Source organism: Gavialis gangeticus, unplaced genomic scaffold, assembly GCF_001723915.1.
Source record: "Gavialis gangeticus isolate Ggan-Ray unplaced genomic scaffold, GavGan_comp1, whole genome shotgun sequence".
NCBI lineage: Eukaryota > Metazoa > Chordata > Crocodylia > Gavialidae > Gavialis > Gavialis gangeticus.
In genome coordinates, this window is record NW_017728994.1 from 69,960,097 (window position 1) to 69,978,012 (window position 17,916).

Consider the following 17,916-nt stretch of genomic DNA (forward strand, 5'->3'; position numbering starts at 1 on the left):
GCAAAAAGTAAATATTTTCAAGGTATTAGTTTGAATGATTAATGGAGTCTCTCAGTTGGAGTAGCTGGTCCTATGTTTGTTTAACAACATATGTGTCAATGACAATTGTCAATTCTAGATTACAACCTGCCGTCTCATGCTGATCTGCTGAAATATGTAAATACCTTAAGAACTTACAGTCTAAAAATGCAGTGCAAAATGAATTATGTAGGTGTGCTGTGATTTTCTGCTGCGTATTTATGTGGGAGTTGGGTCAGAGCTGTTTCTCAAAAGCATCAGATATGTTCGTGGGGAAAACTTCTCCATGTTTTCTCCGACAAAAAATACACACAATTTCCTAAAAGTGCTCTGGATACATTTAATTAATTACTAGCCATGTGTTGGCTGCATCAAATAGTACTGATTGATGGTGACCAAAATTAGCTTTTGTGACCGTGAAAATGATCCTTTATCATATGCCTGATTTCCCCGTTTGTGACAGAACCTGTGCCATTATATTAACAATATCAGCATGAAGTTTAAGTCTCTCTAAATTATTACCCAGATGACATATTACATAGTGTTCACTACATGCAATTAAGTTTATGGCCTCAAGTTGATGGCTTAAACTGCTGCATCTTGGTTACAGTCATTGCTTGCTGCATCAATTGATTCCCCAGTTTTTTGCACCCAGTCCTTGCTCAGTCAAATTCCCATTAAGCTCCCAAGAAAATTCTGTGGGGTTAGGTTCATAGGGAATGACTGTCTGAGGGACTCACTGGTTTAGGTCAGGGATGGACAACCTTTGGCATGCGTGCATAACACACAGCAAACTGGGGAGAGAACAGACAGCAAAGCAGAAGATTGCAGAGCAGCCCAGGGAAGGAGGCTGGAGTGGGACTTGAGGAACTTGGGGCTTAATTTGTGGTGTGCCTGCCAGAAAGATTGGCCCCCACTGGGGTAGGTTGTTCATTGAAGCTGTTTATTGTTCATGAAACCTGCCAGATTGAAATCCCTAGAAACATAACTGAAAGTATTAGAGCATAGGTAACTAGATTGCTTTTGTTTCTACACATTACCATCATTGTCTGTCAACGCTTTCCCCTGACTGACCACCTCTTGGTGCAAGAAACCAATTTCTTTACCTCCTTAATTTCTCTTCAGTGTGCACCAACCAGGCAGCCAACTAACCTGAGTTGCATGATGGTCTATTAGGAACTATGCTGAGATCATCAATCCATGTCATGTACAGATTCAAACAACTACTTCAAACATTGACTGTTAGCAATACAACAGAATTCAATTTTTATAAACAGTGGGGGAAAGCATCATTGCCAGCTGTTCCTTAGGGGCATATGCATATTGGAACTATCCCACATTTGGACACATTTTCCTACTATTTGAATTGAATAGAGCAACATTCAGGCACCTACAGGTTTCCATAGTTACACCAAAAGACATTTCGATATGCATGACAAAGATTCCATTTAGAAACCATAATAATGAATAATTTGGAGTAAGATGTATGGCACTCCCACTACTGGTTAATATATATTTTGTTTAGGATATAAGAAAAACCACACAAATAAATAGTTTGACTACAACATGCCTGTAGCAGGGTGGTCTGGCGTTTAAGGGGGGCAGCCAACCCTGGGGTAGGAGCCCAGCTGTGAGCGATTAGCTGAAGGGGAGAGAGCAGGGAGATTGAGCTGAGGGACAAAGCAGTTGCAGACAGAAGGCAGACTGAACCCAGAGGAGCTCACCTCTAGAAACAGCTAGAGCTAAAAGGCCCTCTCCTGCCACCTACAGAAAGACTGAAGGTTTGCTTTACTCATTTGTTTGTTTGGACCAAGAACTATTGTGTTGTGTTATAAAGACTAGCTGAGGACGTCCCAAGGAAGCAAAGCTAGACAGTGAGGCTGAAGGTATCCAAGTCCACTTGCAGCCTATTGTTTGGACTGTCTGAAAGACTCCTAAGGGGACAAAGCCCACCTGCACAGCAGCAGGTATATCAACCTGCTCACAGCATCACTCCAGCTACCTTAATTTTGCCTACACTGTCTCTTTGAACTTGTAACTGTGTAAGGCATTACACATTATACATTATCCACATGCAAACAAAAACTTCTTGTAGATTGGGTTGGGGATTACTATAGAATTGTATGGCTCACAAAGCACCTTTCCTAAGGTTACTTAGACCACATGGTAAAGAGAAGGGTGGTTTTTTCACCCACTTACAGAAAGCATTTATCCTTCTACCATTGACTAGATCAGCAGTGCTTAATCTCCAGTCTATGGGGACCAGATCCAGTCTGTGGAGCCATGTCACCTGGCCCACAAAGTCCCTCATGGGTCTGGAAATTTGGAGGCAGGGGAGTGATGGCCATTAAACACTAGTACTGCTCCCCTCCTCCTTCCCCTCTTCCCCTGCCTTCCCCTTCCCCTCCCACCAAATTTCCAAGCTCTGTGGGCCAGATGCCATAGCCTCATGTTTCAGATCAGGCCATAGGACAAGATCCAGTCTGCACACTGACTCTGCATCACTCATCTGGCACATGTATTTTGTCAGTTAATTCTTGCTTTAAATAGAGGGCATGCCAAGAGATGGAAGAGCCTTTATTTTTTTTCAGAGGAATGTGCACTTTGCTAAAAATGTAGATCGTATTTGATATTCTGTTTTACAGACAGTAAATGTTATGCCACATCTAACAAAATGGTATCTGTGCAGCAATAATCAAGCATTTCATAATTAATAAATATAACTAGCTTGTAGAATGACATAAAAATTGAACCTCTGAAGGGAAAAATACATCCTGAGCTTTAATATTATACCTGAAGGCAGAGCAAGTTACTCAATCCAGAAGCTATTTTCACTTGAGGAATTTGATTTTTATTGTCACTGGAGCCATATTATATATGTGTTACTATCTCTTGTGATTATGACCTATGTTTCTCACATTTTCCAATCTCTGTTCTCTCCAAATACTTATTTTATTGATATTATTTATTATTTCTAGTACAATAACCATGGAGGGTCTTTTCTTGGCTGACTGCACTCTCAGAACAAGAACGCTGATGTCACAGGACTTCAGCTAGATTTTTGCTATCAGATATGTGGGTTGTGAGGCTCAGAGTACTGTTCCCCACGAGAGGAATGCAAGCTGAAGACAATCACACCATAGTCTTGCCTTGTTTGCTACATTATTTCTCTCTTTAGAAAACAGCATGGGCACATCTACACATGCTCCCCACAGCTCAGTTGTTACTGCACCATCATTTAGTACTTGCATTACAAAGTACTAAATGGTGGTGCATAGTTATTCGTAGCAGCTATATTGACACAGTTACGCACTATAATGAGGTAGCTCATCACCATGGAGTCAGCATTTACAGTTTGTACCCACTGATGCTACAGTACCGAAGCAACAAGCTACAGCAATGTAGCATCTCATGTAGACACTCCCAGTGTTAAATAATCCCTGAATTGGGATTTTTAGGGGGAGTAGATTCGGAGAGCTAAATACAGAGATCAAGAATTTACTTAGAGAGTGGAGTGCCAAAGAAAATTTTCCCACCTCCTATGCTGTTTGTAGCTCTAAATTCAAAAATTTCCTAGCCTCAGGGAACATATGTTCTTCCCTTTCCTAATTATTTTCCAGGGCTTGCAACAATCTTTGCTTCATGTTGTGCTGCACTTTATTTACCTTGACCTACAGATTTAAGACCTTTGCCTGGCTTCCAAACTTCTCCACCTCCTTTAGAGTTTCTGAAACTACTGAGGACAAATGTCCAATGAAATGCCTTATTTTGCATGCATCTCGTGGACTCCAGCAGCTAACAAAATAGAAAATAAATATGTCCTAAGTGCAACACAGATAAAAATCCCGTTTTAACAGTCCACAAATAAACCAGAAATACTTGTCTGATTAGTGTAAGCCTCATACTGAAATATTTTGAATCATTCATTGTAATTTATTTTTACAATTTAGATATTCCTTCCTTCCCATCTTTTGATATAAGTGGATCTTTTGGACCTGGTAGCTGTTCCTCCTCTCTTTTTGTGAGCTCACAAACTTGACTGTCCTTATGAAAGAGGAAAGATAATTGCGTTGAACTGAAAAGACTTTATTTTGTGGGGATTGAAGGATGAGTATGTCTCAGTTTGGAAAACTACTTACCTTACATATCCTGGGTCTGGTCTCCCCAACATATTTTCAAGAATGCTTTCTCAAGAACATGCATTTTATTTTTCTTCAACAAGAATATGGTTCATAAAATGAATGAAACATATTGGAAAAAGACACGTCTTAGCCATCACTTTATTTGGCTTTTCTGCTGCCTAAGTGGAGTCTGACTAAACAAAAACAAATGCTAACACCCGGCATGGAAGTAGATGATCATTTTTTAAACCTGAATGCATTCTGCTGACTACTACAGAAGCACAAGTACATTTTTTTTTACCTTCATGGAGTTCAATTCTCTCTCTGCAGCATTCTTATGCTGAAGGCTTCGCAGTGCTTTTTGCCTGTTAACACCATGCTGTCGTTCTCTTAATCCTGCAGGGAGAAAAAAAGAGAGGTAGCAAGTTACTTTTAAGACTCAAATAGAGGATAAAACAGCATCAGTTGAGGGCAAAAGGGTATCACTAAGTGATCTGAAGTGTCTGGAATCCACCCATCTCCAAGACCGCATCTTTTCTTCTGGATTGGAGAGGCACTAAAAACATCTCTAGAATGCTGCTCCTAGTATTGGTATATAGGTAAGCTGCAATTGTATTTAGACATGATCCAAATCCCACTGAACTCAAGGAAATGTCCTACTGGTATTTATTTCAGTGGCTGAAGATAACAGGGACTGACTACATTTGCTCTTTTTCAGTCTGTAGAGCCTAGGACTAGAAACTAGTGTACCATATAGAGACATTATTAGCACTTGCACACATGCAGGGAGGCTGCTCCAATGTGCTGTAAATCTAGCACATTGAATCAATCCAGTCTGCCGGAGTGCAGAAATTAATGCGCTCCAGCATCACATGTATTAGCATCCCTGTGCTGAAAAAGCGTGGCAGGGCACTTTAAATTAAAGCTCATGGAGCGAGCTCTAATTCAAAGTGTCCCACTGCCATTTTTTCAGCCTGGGGACACTGATACAATGACACTTGGGAGCTTTTAATTAGCACAGCACAATAATTAAAGCACCCCCACGGCCTCGTGGAGCACATCTATAAATGCCCTATGAGCCTCATCTTCTTAGACTTAAGACAACTTCCATGAAAGTAGCATAAAGTGGCTTTAGGAATGTGATTTAAAGCCATGCTAAGAACCACTGTGGTAATCTGGTTTATCTTTTTTCTTCCTTTTTTTTTTTATGTTCTGGAGACCATGCTGCCTGTGGTTTCTGTAGCCATGCATTTTTAATGCCTAATGTTATCCATGGAGTTTTACATAAATTATGTTTCTATTTTGTAGGAAGCATCTAATAAGCAATCAGAAATTATTAAAATAAGTCATTCTTTAAATGAAATAGAATCTTCATGTTATTGGCTAATCAGCTCTGCAGCAACAATTCGCACCACAGTTAAAACATAGGTTTCAGCTATGTGTTATGCAAGTTGGCAGTTTATACCAAACAAAAGCTTATTTCCCATGCACCGCGGTATTACCAGAGGGATGGGAGTGAAGATCTTCTGACTGCAGAAGGTTCATATTAAGCTTTGTATACAACACTAAGTGCAATTTATCCCCACTAGTGTAGCAGGAGGGGTGGAAGGAGACGTGTCGAGTAACATGTGAATCCCTCATCATACTCTCCCCGATGAGAGTTAGTCTCCTCAGAGTGCCGGTGTGGGGTAGAAACTGCAGATTACAGCTGGGACTCTACAGGATGCCCATTGGCAGAGGCCATCTAAGGTGATTCAATGACAGGATATTCTTCAGTGCTCATAGTCACATAATCTCCAGTCTAGATTGTCCAGTTGGAGAGAAGTGGCAACTGGCTTTAGGACACTCAGATTTCATCAGAGCAGTATCTGCCAAGAGGATTTTGTGCTGGTGTAACTCTTCTGCCAACTCTAGCCAGTGTGCGCTATACTAGTCATTTTACCAGAGGAAGAGAAAGCTGTTGTCAGCAAAAGTCCTAAGCAACAAAAAAGGGTGAAGAATCCAGTCATGAGGATTAGGAAGGAGAAAAATCAGAAGCAGAGGTCAATCCGAAGTTTTTTCAAGGGTCAATGACAAAAGTTGTAGTAGTTGCATGTTACGTGTCGGAAATCTCCAGGAAGAAGTGGTATAAATAGGTCTTGATCTTAGGAATGGTTGGGATGTTTTGAATAAGAGCTGTTCAGGAGTTGTCTAGCAACACACAGCTCCTGGGGACAAATTTACTCCTTCCCAGGTTATTGTGAGTAAGAATACTCCCAATTCTTACTCCACTCCACTCCACTGAGAGCTCTTGAGCTGGGGGCACCCTTTGTTTAAAATGCACGTAGCTACTGGCAGGGCAGTGCACATAAATAAGAGTTCCTTAACCTTGGAATTCAGTTTTCAGCACTCTGACAAAGAGATTGAATGGCTCAGCAGGTCGTCAGGGGAAGCTGCAAAACTTGCCTACATCTACAAGCATCTGGGGAAGTAGGTATGGCATGAATTGGTTTTGCTGGGAGGATGGAGTATTTTTAGTTTATTAATACTTGAAGTAAATGTAAATATTTAGGTAAGTAGGAGCTTCTGGCTGGTCACCTCTACCTCTCCTTTCTGTAGTTTTAATTTCTGTAAATATGCAATAAGTTGCAGAGAAAGTTAATGAAAGGAAAGAGGTAGAATGAATGTAGAGGTTTAAAAAAGCACAGTGCGTGGTTTTAAAAAGTTAGCACTAACACACAGTTATCAATACTGTCTTTTTCTAAGTATAAGAGGAAATCCACAGTTTTCTCAGCTGTTTCTGTAAAGTAACGGAGTAAATGCTGATTTTTTTTTTAAATTCAAACCACCCCCACACAGTGTAAGGAAAACCAAAAGGCTGGATTAAGATAAATGGAAAACTGAGCAGGCATTTTCTACCTGGTAGCCTTTTCTTATACTTCATGCTAAGGACTTGCATTTTAAGTCCAGGGAAGAGAAGAAATGATGTTGGGGTGGGAAGGTCAAAGGATAAACTGTCAAAGTGTGTATCAGATGTAAGTTGCTGCTCTCAAGGTAAGCTCTCAGCTACAATCTACAAAACAAAACCTATCCACTCCAAACAGATCCTTGTGCCATGGAGCTCAGCATTATAAAGAGGTAAGAGAACATCATGATAGCAAATGTTTCTATTTTCTGCTCAATCATATAGGCTGGGCTTTTTACATATTATTTTGCATAGTGCCCTGGGTAATGGCATTTTCAAGCTACCAGGGGAATCCCAGTGTTGGAAGACACTCATACTTGTTGGCAAACCATTTTATACAGCTGTGATAGATTACGAATGTGGTGACAAAACATCTACCAACTTCCCTGATATTATTCAAATGTATTCTTGGAAGCCTCACATTTGCTAATTCATGTGAACTGTAAAAAAACAGAAATATTGAGCTTCTGAAAAGAGCTTCAAGCTCCTCATTTAAAATGAGGACACTGCATGAAACAACAGTTTAGATTAGAAGTAAATGTCAGGCACAGAACATTCATATGGGTTCTTGTTGCTGACAAAATGTGTTGTGCCATAATAGTTTTTGTGAAACAAAATATAAAGTTCAATATTTCCCTGATGTGCAACCATGGTAGACATGATGTTTCAAGCATTCCCATCTCTGTGAGGAGAAGAAAAGATTTATTCCTACCTAAGGTGAAGTTCTGAGTTTTCTTTTACTCCCATATGCCTTCCCTTTTTCACTGCAGCTTACCTTCACAGCCACTACATTTGTCCAGTCATAACCTCAGCTCTTTACATGGGTGCGTGCAGAAAGAAGAGCCCAGTTAAAAAGACTTCAAAGCTGTTGGCAGCCTTATCTTTGCTATACTACATCTCCAGCCCATTTATTTTTACCCATCATTGTTTGTTGGACCAAGTGAAATGCTTCTTGGCAAGGCTTTTGGACAAAGTGGTCATAGACCAAAGTTTTCATAATTACAGAGTGCAGCTGAAACTGAGTCACAAGTGCCTGGATGTCTGCCTTGGGCTGACTGGCAACACACTCATTTGATGGCTCAGAAGATGATGGGCTCAAATCAATTTGCAAAGACAGGGGTGCTGCTGAGAGAGAGAGAAAGAGATGGAGTTATGTGCTCAGTATAATTTGTACAAGCAAGGGGTCTGCATAAAGCTTAACAAACTCAACAAGTTGGGCCCACTGGATGAATACTTTTTGTCTTAACTGACACTGCATTGGGATTACATTGGTAGTGCTGGGAGACAGCATGGTGATAACACCTTAATGAGATCAAGTGCAGTTAAAAGTTTGAGGGAGCATCTGTGTAGTGCTGGAAGTAATTCTGTGAGGACACGAAGCAGCAGTTAACATCCCGTATTTTTCTAGGGAAATTCTAATGCTAACTTTTTAAAAATCTATTTCTCTACACTGAACCCTTCTCTCTGCTCAAACTCTCATCCACACTACCTTTTATTCCCTAATTTAATCCATTGCTTGTGTTTTTGTTACCTTCCTTTAAATTACTCCTCAAAACAAACTTCTTTTGACGTCTCTTTAGTCTTTGCTTTAAAGAAGGGTTTGGTAGAGAATTGCTGGAACATACAAATACTAGAAAGAGCAAGACAACTTCAGAAATTCGCCACTCAACCATCTTTCAGTTGACTTTATCCCTAATCCTGTACATTCAAACTGTCTATTAAATCATAAGCCTTTCTTTGCCTGCTTTCTAAAATGTCTAGAACACTTCTCATAGAATATATATAATACTATAAAGAGTAATCACCTTCACCGATTTCAGTGACCATGTTTACTGTAGACTTAGAGATATTCTCAGATGATGCTTCTGAGACTTCACTTGCATGTGAAATGGCAGGCTCCCCACTTCCCACATCTCTAGTAAAGGAGGCTCTCAACATTTTATCTTGAAATGGAATGTTTATACATTGTTACCATGGCATCCGCACTAAGATTCCAACTTCAGAACTTTTTTTTAAGCCATAGCAATCGTTTTGCTCTAATGATTATGTCTGAAGATACTTATAAAAACTTTGTGTTAGGCATTTTATCTCTATATAAGCCATATGCAGATAAAGGTCATCGTTCAAGAACTTTTAGCAAGCTTTATTTATACTGTTTAACAAATTCCACCCATTTAAATAATTTAACTCAGATATTTGCAAATCACTTGTGAAAAAATATGTAAAAAATGCTAAGAAAGCTCAGAATTCACTTCTCAAATATGCAGCAGGTCATCCAGCAAAACCAGGGAAAACCAGGCTGGATACTTCTGATATATCTACCGTAAACACCAAAACCGAATTCATTTAAATTCATTGAAACTCATGTAAAGGTTTCTTTAGCTACTTTTTAAACAAGTAAAAGAAACGTGCCTAAAGTGTTTGTTTGTATGCAGGTCACCTGTATAACATGTAAAATATTGGGTGGAAGGCTTCAGGGGGAGCAGAAGTAGACAAATACCATGTGTTTTTGAAAAGTCCAGCCTCTGCACACAAATTCTTGATACACTGATGTTACTGATATCATAAAATAAATTGCAGAATGTTGTATTTGCTGATTCTGATGATGAATCAGTGCATAGCATATATTATTATCTAGAAAGACTTCACAGACTTCATAGCTTTTCTCTGAAGCTACTTCTTAACTGCGAAAAATAGGTGTGGAGATACCTATGTAATATAAATGAAGAAACCTAGTAGGGAAGGCACAGGTAGTATTTACCAGGATAAAGCTGGTTGAAATCAACTCTGTCCCTATTGGTGGCTGCCCTCAACCAGCTATGTCCTGGTAAATGCTACCTGTGCCTTGCATCCATTAGGATTCCCCATTTACAAACTAACTCTGTTGTAAAAGTCACACCTGTTTTTTTGAAGTTGTGGCATACATTAAGAAGCATTAGGAGGGCTTTTCTTTCACATTATGCTAACATGATTGATAACATTGATATGCTTATCTATTAAGAGGCGACCTGAGAGGAAGAAAGCACCAGCACTGCTCAGTAGCATCATAAGCATAAGCCTTTTAGCATGGGTCAGAGCACAACAGGGCTGCAGTGAGAAAACAGCAGTAGCCATGCCTTTCATTCAGTACCCTTTTCAGAGAAAAATTAAGAAAGTGTGTGAGCTTGGTTGTACAAGAATGCCCCATGTTTTGAGGCAGTTTCACTGGGGAAGATTTTCAATCTGAGTAAACCTAGCAACCTGAAATCATTTTTGTCTATACAAGAATCCTCACGTAAACAAAATAGAACCAATATTTTCTTAAGTTGTCAGGATGGATATCCCTCTATTATAAGTAGCATCATGAGATTTGTTAACTGAATTATCTTTCAGTGCTTGCACATCTTGAAGCAGTAACTAGCTGCCTGCAGAGATGATTACAGGATCCTCCATGAAACGGCCGAATGAGTTCTGGTCTGCTATCAAAAAGCCAGAAATTATAAATCTCTCATTATATGTGCCATTAGAAGCAAGGCTCTCATCAGGAGGGTCTGCAGGAGTGCTACTGGCATCAGACCCATAACTTGAAACCCTTGCATAAGAGGGAAAAAAATCTGTTTTATTATGCATTGCTATTATTCTTTATCCCTGCTTAATAAAATAAAGTGCCCTCTCTATGCAATTACCCACAGCTTATCAACCATCCTGAACAGTTATAATACGGTAGCCTTTTTCCCCATTAATTTCTATTCACGTAGGGAAGAACTTAAGCATATGTTTCTCTGTGCAGGCCTGACTTATGCTAACAGGTCCTCTCAGCTCCTTGAAGCACTGACTAAGCTCTGCTCGCCTGCTGAGGCTCAACTAGATGGATAAAAGATTCAGATGAAAGATGCAATGAGGATAATACAGGATGATTTTAAATGGTATAAAATGGATATCCATAGCTTAAGTTATATTGGCCAGAGGAGCTCCTTGATTTCAGCTTTTCTGCAGTTCTTAATTCACAATCATGAAAGTCAGAGGGGAGTAAGGGACAGGCTCGTTTGGGTCTAAAAGACACGACTCTTGAAAGGCATGCCACGGAGTTAGTCTTAGTGGAGTTACAACCTGTTCATTCTCTGTTATTTGTTTTTCTTCACTGCATGAATCCTGGAGTCAGAATACAAGGCTGTTACATCCCATATGCCCATTTTTTGACTGCAGCTGTAAAAGATCAGAATGAAGAAAAAAAAAGAGGGGGAGGTCCTTTATCACTGCGCCTTCACTTTTCCGCCATTTTAGAGCATTTATCATTATCTCTATTATTATTACTATATCCCTTCCCACCAAGTAAATTGTACTTAGCCTTCAGCAAGAACTAGAGATGCTAGAGGAATGGCTGTGCTAATCTTGACCTCTCTGAATGAGAGCATCATCTTTACTATGCTCTATGATCAGGGCTGTCTGACTTCTAAGTGGCTGGGGTCTCTTGGATCATGCTAGCAGGGGCCCTGGAGATTGCATGCACCTGTCTGCTGAACTTCATGCTCAGGTGCCCCTCCACCATTGCATTGTGTGCTCCCCCTGCTGCACTATGCACCCATACTGCTGCTCCTCATGCTCCCCCACTGTACCACACACCGAGGCATCTCCGCCCATTGCTGCTTCCCACATCTCCCTGCTGCACCATGCTCCTGAGTGCCCTGACTCCAGCTGCGAGCTCCCCTGCTGCATCATGCTCCTCAGGCACCCTGGGGAGCAAGCTCCTTCAGCACAACAGGATGCACTGCCCCAACCCCTGGGGCAGAGGAAACCTGGAGCCCCTCAGGGTACTGCTGCAGCCAGAACAATGGGAAAAATGGTGGCAGCTCAGGGACTGATAAATGCAGAGAAATGCCAGGTGCTACACCTCAGGGGGAAAAAAACCCACATCACTACACTCACTAGACACCATGACTGAAAGAGACTTGGGGGTCATGACTGAGCACAAGCTGAACATGAGCCACCAAAGTGTTACCACAGCTAGCAAAGTGAGCAAAACTCTGGCTTGCATTCACTGATGCTTCTCAAACGAGTCCCAGGATGTCATCCTCCCGTTGTACTCAGCCTTGGTGTGGCTGCAGCTCAAGTACTGCATCCACTTCTGGGCTCCACAATCCAAATAAGTTGTGGAGAAGCTTGAAAGAGTCCAGAGGAGAGCCATGCACATGATCAGAGGGCAAGAGAATGGGCCTTATGAAGAGAGGCTGAGAGTTATGGGATTCTTCATCCTGGAGAAGTGAAGGCTCAGCAGTGACTTAGTGGCAACCTATAAGTACATCAGGGGTGTGGAACAGATCTGGGGGAATGGCTATTCACCAGAGCGCCCCAAGGGATGACAAGTTCTAACGGTCACAAACTGCTGAAAGACCATTTTAGGCTGGACATACGGAAAAACTTCTTTACTGTCTGAGCCCCCAAGGCCTGGAATAGATTCCCACCAGAGATGGTGCAAGCACCTACAGTCAGCTCTTTTAAGAAACATTTGAATATTTATCTTGCTGTGATCCTTTGACCCTAGCTGACTTCCTGCCACTTGGACAAGGGGCTGGAACCAATGAACTTGCACAGTTCCTTCCAGACGTAGTGTCTATGAAATCTATGACTGCAATTTAACTGCCCCTGGGCCACCTGTGGGCCCCCCATTGGAAAGCCCTGCCCTAAGATCATTAACTTCTTGGCTCAGCAAGGTTCTGAAATCTCACTTTCTTTTCTTCTTAGTAAGTCACAGGGTTTCAGATAAGGATTGAGCTGGCTAGCTGTTTTCTTTGTATTACAAACGAAGTACTACAATAGCATGTGAATATTTTTCATCAAGATAATGGAACTTTGGTATGATTGGCCCACATTTTGCCAGAGAGGTGGTGCAGAGTGATGATATTCCATCCACAAACAGCCCACAAAGAATTCATACTACGTGGGGGCAGCTTCCCCTCCAGGTAACCTCACAGGTGTGATTCCTGTGCTAGGACCTGTATACCAGGATTGCAGTAGGGGGCACATTAAATGGTTTGGGGAAGATAGGGAAGCAGCCCTCCACTATTTAAGGTTTTTAGGCATTGCTCAGATGCTTGTGAGAACTGAGCCCATAGGAGGTAATCTTTTTGAGTGCATTTCAATATAAATGTAATTACTGATGGCTAGAAAATGGCATTTAGAGGTTTGTTTTGGGGAATTGGCTTGTAGGTAAAGTAGACATGCATTAGAAGAATTGTTCAGGGCAAAGGGCAATGGCAAGGTTTAATTGATTTCTAAAAGCCTGTTTTTACAGTTTCTTCAAGGCCCACTGTGTTTGACACAGGCAAGCAGCAAGCAGACATGTACCATACTGTTGCATATCCTGTGGACTCTGCTTCATTGGCCAGGTCATAATGCCAAACCGTAGAGCTCTTGAGATTTACAGCTTTGGTGGACAGGGCAAATTAAGAGGCCCAGTAAATAACCAAATTAAGACATAAGCCATGTGATGAGTTTGGGGAAAAAAGGAATATGCTAACAGGACAGAACATGGACAGTATGATGACCGCAGGGAGACCAATCAACAGTGTCCAGAGCTGAAGATTCAGAGGGGAGAAAGGACATAAAAGGAGGGATTTCAGAGCAGCAAAGGGTCCCTGAGGGGGGAACCTGAGGACACCATGGGCAAAGGGCATACCACCAGCCCATCTCATCCACCCCACTGGTGGGGGTGGACCTTGGCCTCCGACCTTCTGGCTGCTGACATCTGACATTCAAGAGAGAACAACAGAATGAAACTTGCGTACTGGCCAGACATATCTGGACTATGTGAACCCTCGGACTGGTAGATATAGATCTGTTTGCATTATTCTTATCAAATATCACTGTGTCTGAATAAAATGTGCCTATTATCGAATAAAGAGGTTGTAGTCAGTCTGAGGGTTTGGGTCCACACAGAACAAGGTATATGGGTCACCAATTTAGTGCCAACAATTATGTAATTTACAAAAGTATACAGGAGAGGTATCCATCATTATAACGCTTCTTTTTAGCACTCATCTTATTTTTGTCTCCCCTTTTTCAGTTGGAAAGTTGCTGACACCAAAATATTATTTGAGATTTTAAAAACAAGCCCTACTCTGTCCTACCTCAGATGTTAATTTCTATCTACTTTTCTGTCAACCCTACTGCAAATCAAATCAATGTTTCTGGTAGCAAAACCCTCAGGGTAATTGACAATAGTTACTTTGTCCTGGAGTTTCTGTTTTAGAACATGAGGGGAAAGGCAAATCAATGATAACCAAATGGATATAAAGCACTGACAAAGACTTTAAAAGACATTTTTGCTGACACTGAAAAGTATAGACAAGGCAGCGGAAACGCAAGGAAAGAATTGCTCTGGGGATGCATCCCTGATTGTGAGAAACACACAACTGACTTCTGGCTGGGATAAGCCAGAACTAAATTTCCAAATCAGAACACTGAAAATACTCAACAATTTAAGAAAAAAGTGGGGAATGTGGTACCAAAAGGTATATCTAAATCCAGATAAAAACCTACATTTTGCATATTCTGATTTATTTTCATGATGGACCAAAATCTTAAATCAGAGCATCCCTGAATTTTAGTGCATCCAGAATACTGCTCCAGGCCGAATTTTTTCAAAAGAGTCCACTAAAACATATTGAAAAATAAATTGGCTTAAAGGTGCAGTGATTTCCTGATGCATACTCACAATGGGCAGACAGTTACCAGGTTTTACAAATGAACATAACAGCCATTTACTGTGTTGGACTGTAAGGCCATCTTGCCCGCTATCCTATGCCACAGTGGCAGAGACTGGATGCTGAAAATAAGAGGCAACAGGGTATGACCAGGGCTTTTTCCACTGTTCCTCTCTCACTTACAGCTCCCAGCATTTAGGGTCTAGGAAGTTTTGATTCATGTTTTGATAGTTCATGCTGGGAAGTGTTGATAAATCCCATACTCAATAGCTACTGATACACCTTTCCCCCAAGAATTTTTCTAATTTCTTTCTGAATCTGGCTAAACTGTCAATGTCCAATCTTGTGGCAATGAGTTCCACACTTGAAAAATAACTTCCGTTTGTTAATTTTGAACTTACTACCTACTAGTTTCATTTTATGACCCCTAGTTGTATTGTGAGAGAGAGTAAATAAATCCCTGTTTACTTTCTCTTTCCCAGTTAGTATTTTGTAAACCATTATCAAGTCCCACCTCAACATCTCTTTTCTAAATTGACTAAACCTAGCCTCTTTAGTCTCTCCTCATATGGATAACTGCTCCATGCTACAAATCATCCTGGTTGCCCTTCTCCATACCTTCTGTAGTTCTTCTATATCCTTTCCAAAGGATGAGGACCAGAACAAGGCACAGTGTTCAAGGTGTGGATGCACCATGGATTTAAAAAGGGGCATAAAGACATTTTGTGTTTTGTTTACAGTTCTTTTCTTAATAATTCCTATCTTTTTATTTGCCTTTTTGACAGCTGCTGAAAACCGAGTTGAGGTTTTTAGCAAATTGTCCACAACAACTCCCAGCTCTCTTTCCTGTGTGGTAACAGCTAATATAGAGCCTATCACAGTGTAGGTATAGTCTGGGTTATTTTTGCCCGTGTGTATCACTTCACACCTACCTGTATTGCATTTTACCTGTCATTTATTTATCCATTTGCTCAATAGTGCTAGATCCTTCTGTAGTTCTTTGCAGTCACTCTTGGCCTTTACCACATTAAATAATTTTGCATCATCCAAAAATTGGGCCATCTCATTGTTCAGCCCTGTTCCCAGATCTTTTATGAGTATGTTAAACAGCACCAATTTCAATATAGATCCCAGGGCATCACACTGTTTACTTTCATCCATCTTGAAAATTGACCATTCATATGCACTCTTTGTTTTTTATCTTTAAGTCTATCTCTAATCCATAAATGGACCTTCCCTGTAAAACTAACTTCATTAAGAGCCTCTGATGAGGGACTTTGTCAAAGGCTTTTTGGAAGTCCAGCTGTACTATGTTAACTGGATCACCCAATCTCCCTGCTAATTGACACCTTTGAAGAACTCTAGTGGGTTGGTGAAGTATGATTTCCCTTTGACAAAACCATGCTGATTCCCTAAGCAAGTCATGTTCATCTATCTTCTGAATTATTTTTATTATTATTATTACTAACAGTTTTTCATAAAAAGAAGCGAGACTTACCAGAACATTTATACCCAGATTCTCTAGCTATCTTTTCACTAAGACTCCTTTTCACTACTCCATTTAAGGGCATGATTCCAAAATTGCACCTACCTATGCAAGTACAAGGATAGCTGCAAGTTGCTAAGCAATGATAGGTGTCATGAATAATCAAATAAACCAAATCTAAAGGAATACTGAGAACAGAAGGTGTCTTTATTTTAGCATCATAATACATGCATTTACATGCAAGAAAGAATTGTATCAATTACCTCTGGAAGCAAGAGCTTTTAAGATAAGCCTGTGTGTGTGTGTGTGTGTGTTTTCATAAAACTGTTTGTGAAAAATGGAGACTGGATGCAATGCTGTTAGGTATTGTCGGGCTCAGAGGGTAGAAATCAATTGCTCAATGTTTTGGGGGCAGCTGGGATCAAGTGGAATGTCCCAGAGGTCAGTTCTGGGGTTGGCTTTGTTCATTATCTTCATCAATGACCTGGAAAATGGGATGGAGTACACCCTCAGCAAGTCTGTGGATGACACTAAGATGGGGGGAGTGGTGGACATGCTGAGGGGTAGGTCTAGGGTTCAGTGAGACTTAGAGAAATTGGAGGATTGGACCAAAATAAACCTCATGATACTCAGTAAGCACAAGTGCAAAGTCCTGAGCTTAGGACAGAAGAATCCCATGCACCAGTACAAGCTTGGGGCAGACTGGTCAACCAGCAACTCAAGTGAAGTGATTCTTTTCCTGTATTCTGCACTGGTGAGGCCACATCTGGAGTGCTGTGTCCAGTTTTGCATATCCTCCCCCCGCCCCAAAAAGATGTGGACAAGCTGGACTTAATGCTCTGTTGGTTTTGTTATACTTTTTAAATAAATTCTTCCTTTAAATATACTTGGGTGGACTAAGGATATGCTGGAAACAGTATAATTGCAAAATATGGCAGCTATTTGTCTGAAAAGGCTCCATGTAGGGACTCATCAGCTCCAGATTTGTTCTGATGCGTCTCCCAATGGGAGAAGAGGTTCCCAGAACTCACTGGGAGCCAAACTTATCCCAGCATAAGCAGTGTGACTCCACTGAAGTTTGTGCATGCCACTCATGCCATGGTATATACAATCTTGACCCCCTACATCATGTCCTGTATGGCATACTGTTGAAAAAAAATGTATGTCTTACTTCATATGGAACAGATCTTCTCCAGTCTGATGCTGTAATGATGGATAGCCAGTAGGGCTGTGCGAGGCTTCAGATTGCGCTTTGGATCCAGGGCCACTTTGGATACTTTGGTGTCTGAAGCAGCATGCCTGGCATGAAGCACTGGCTCATTCAGGCTGTCTGAAGCGGTTCAGAGCTTCCAGCATGCTTTGGAAAAGCTTTAGATGCTTCAGACAAGCTGTGGAGGCCTGAACAGAGCTGAGTGGGGTACCATCTCCCAGATGTTTCATAGATTTCATAGACATTAGGGCTGGAAGGAACCTTGGAAGATCATCAAGTCCAGCCCCCTGCCCGAAGGGCAGGAAGTCAGCTGGGGTCATAAGTTCCCAGCAAGATAAGCATCCAATTTACTCTTGAAGGTGTTCAATGTAGGTGCTTGAACCACCTGTGATGGCAGGCTGTTCCAGACCTTGGGGGCTCGGACAGTAAAGAAATTCTTCCTTATGTCCAGCCTG

The 17,916-nt window shown here is 41.1% G+C and overlaps 1 protein-coding gene across 4 annotated transcripts in view; it reads right to left on the reverse strand.

Moving 5' to 3' along the window:
- CUNH10orf90 (chromosome unknown C10orf90 homolog) overlaps positions 1–17,916 on the reverse strand; it is a 318,231-nt gene that overhangs the window by 111,199 nt on the left and 189,116 nt on the right. For 2 of the 4 annotated variants that reach the window (XM_019502987.1, XM_019502989.1), the window contains exons 3-4: positions 8,889–9,026; positions 4,441–4,535 (exon numbers count right to left, since the gene is read on the reverse strand). In XM_019502987.1, coding sequence (XP_019358532.1) covers positions 4,441–4,535; positions 8,889–9,021 — 228 coding nt within the window. In that variant the 5' untranslated portion in view covers positions 9,022–9,026. The remainder of the gene's footprint in view (positions 1–4,440; positions 4,536–8,888; positions 9,027–17,916) is intronic. The other 2 variants (XM_019502988.1, XM_019502990.1) reach the window with 1 other exon arrangement.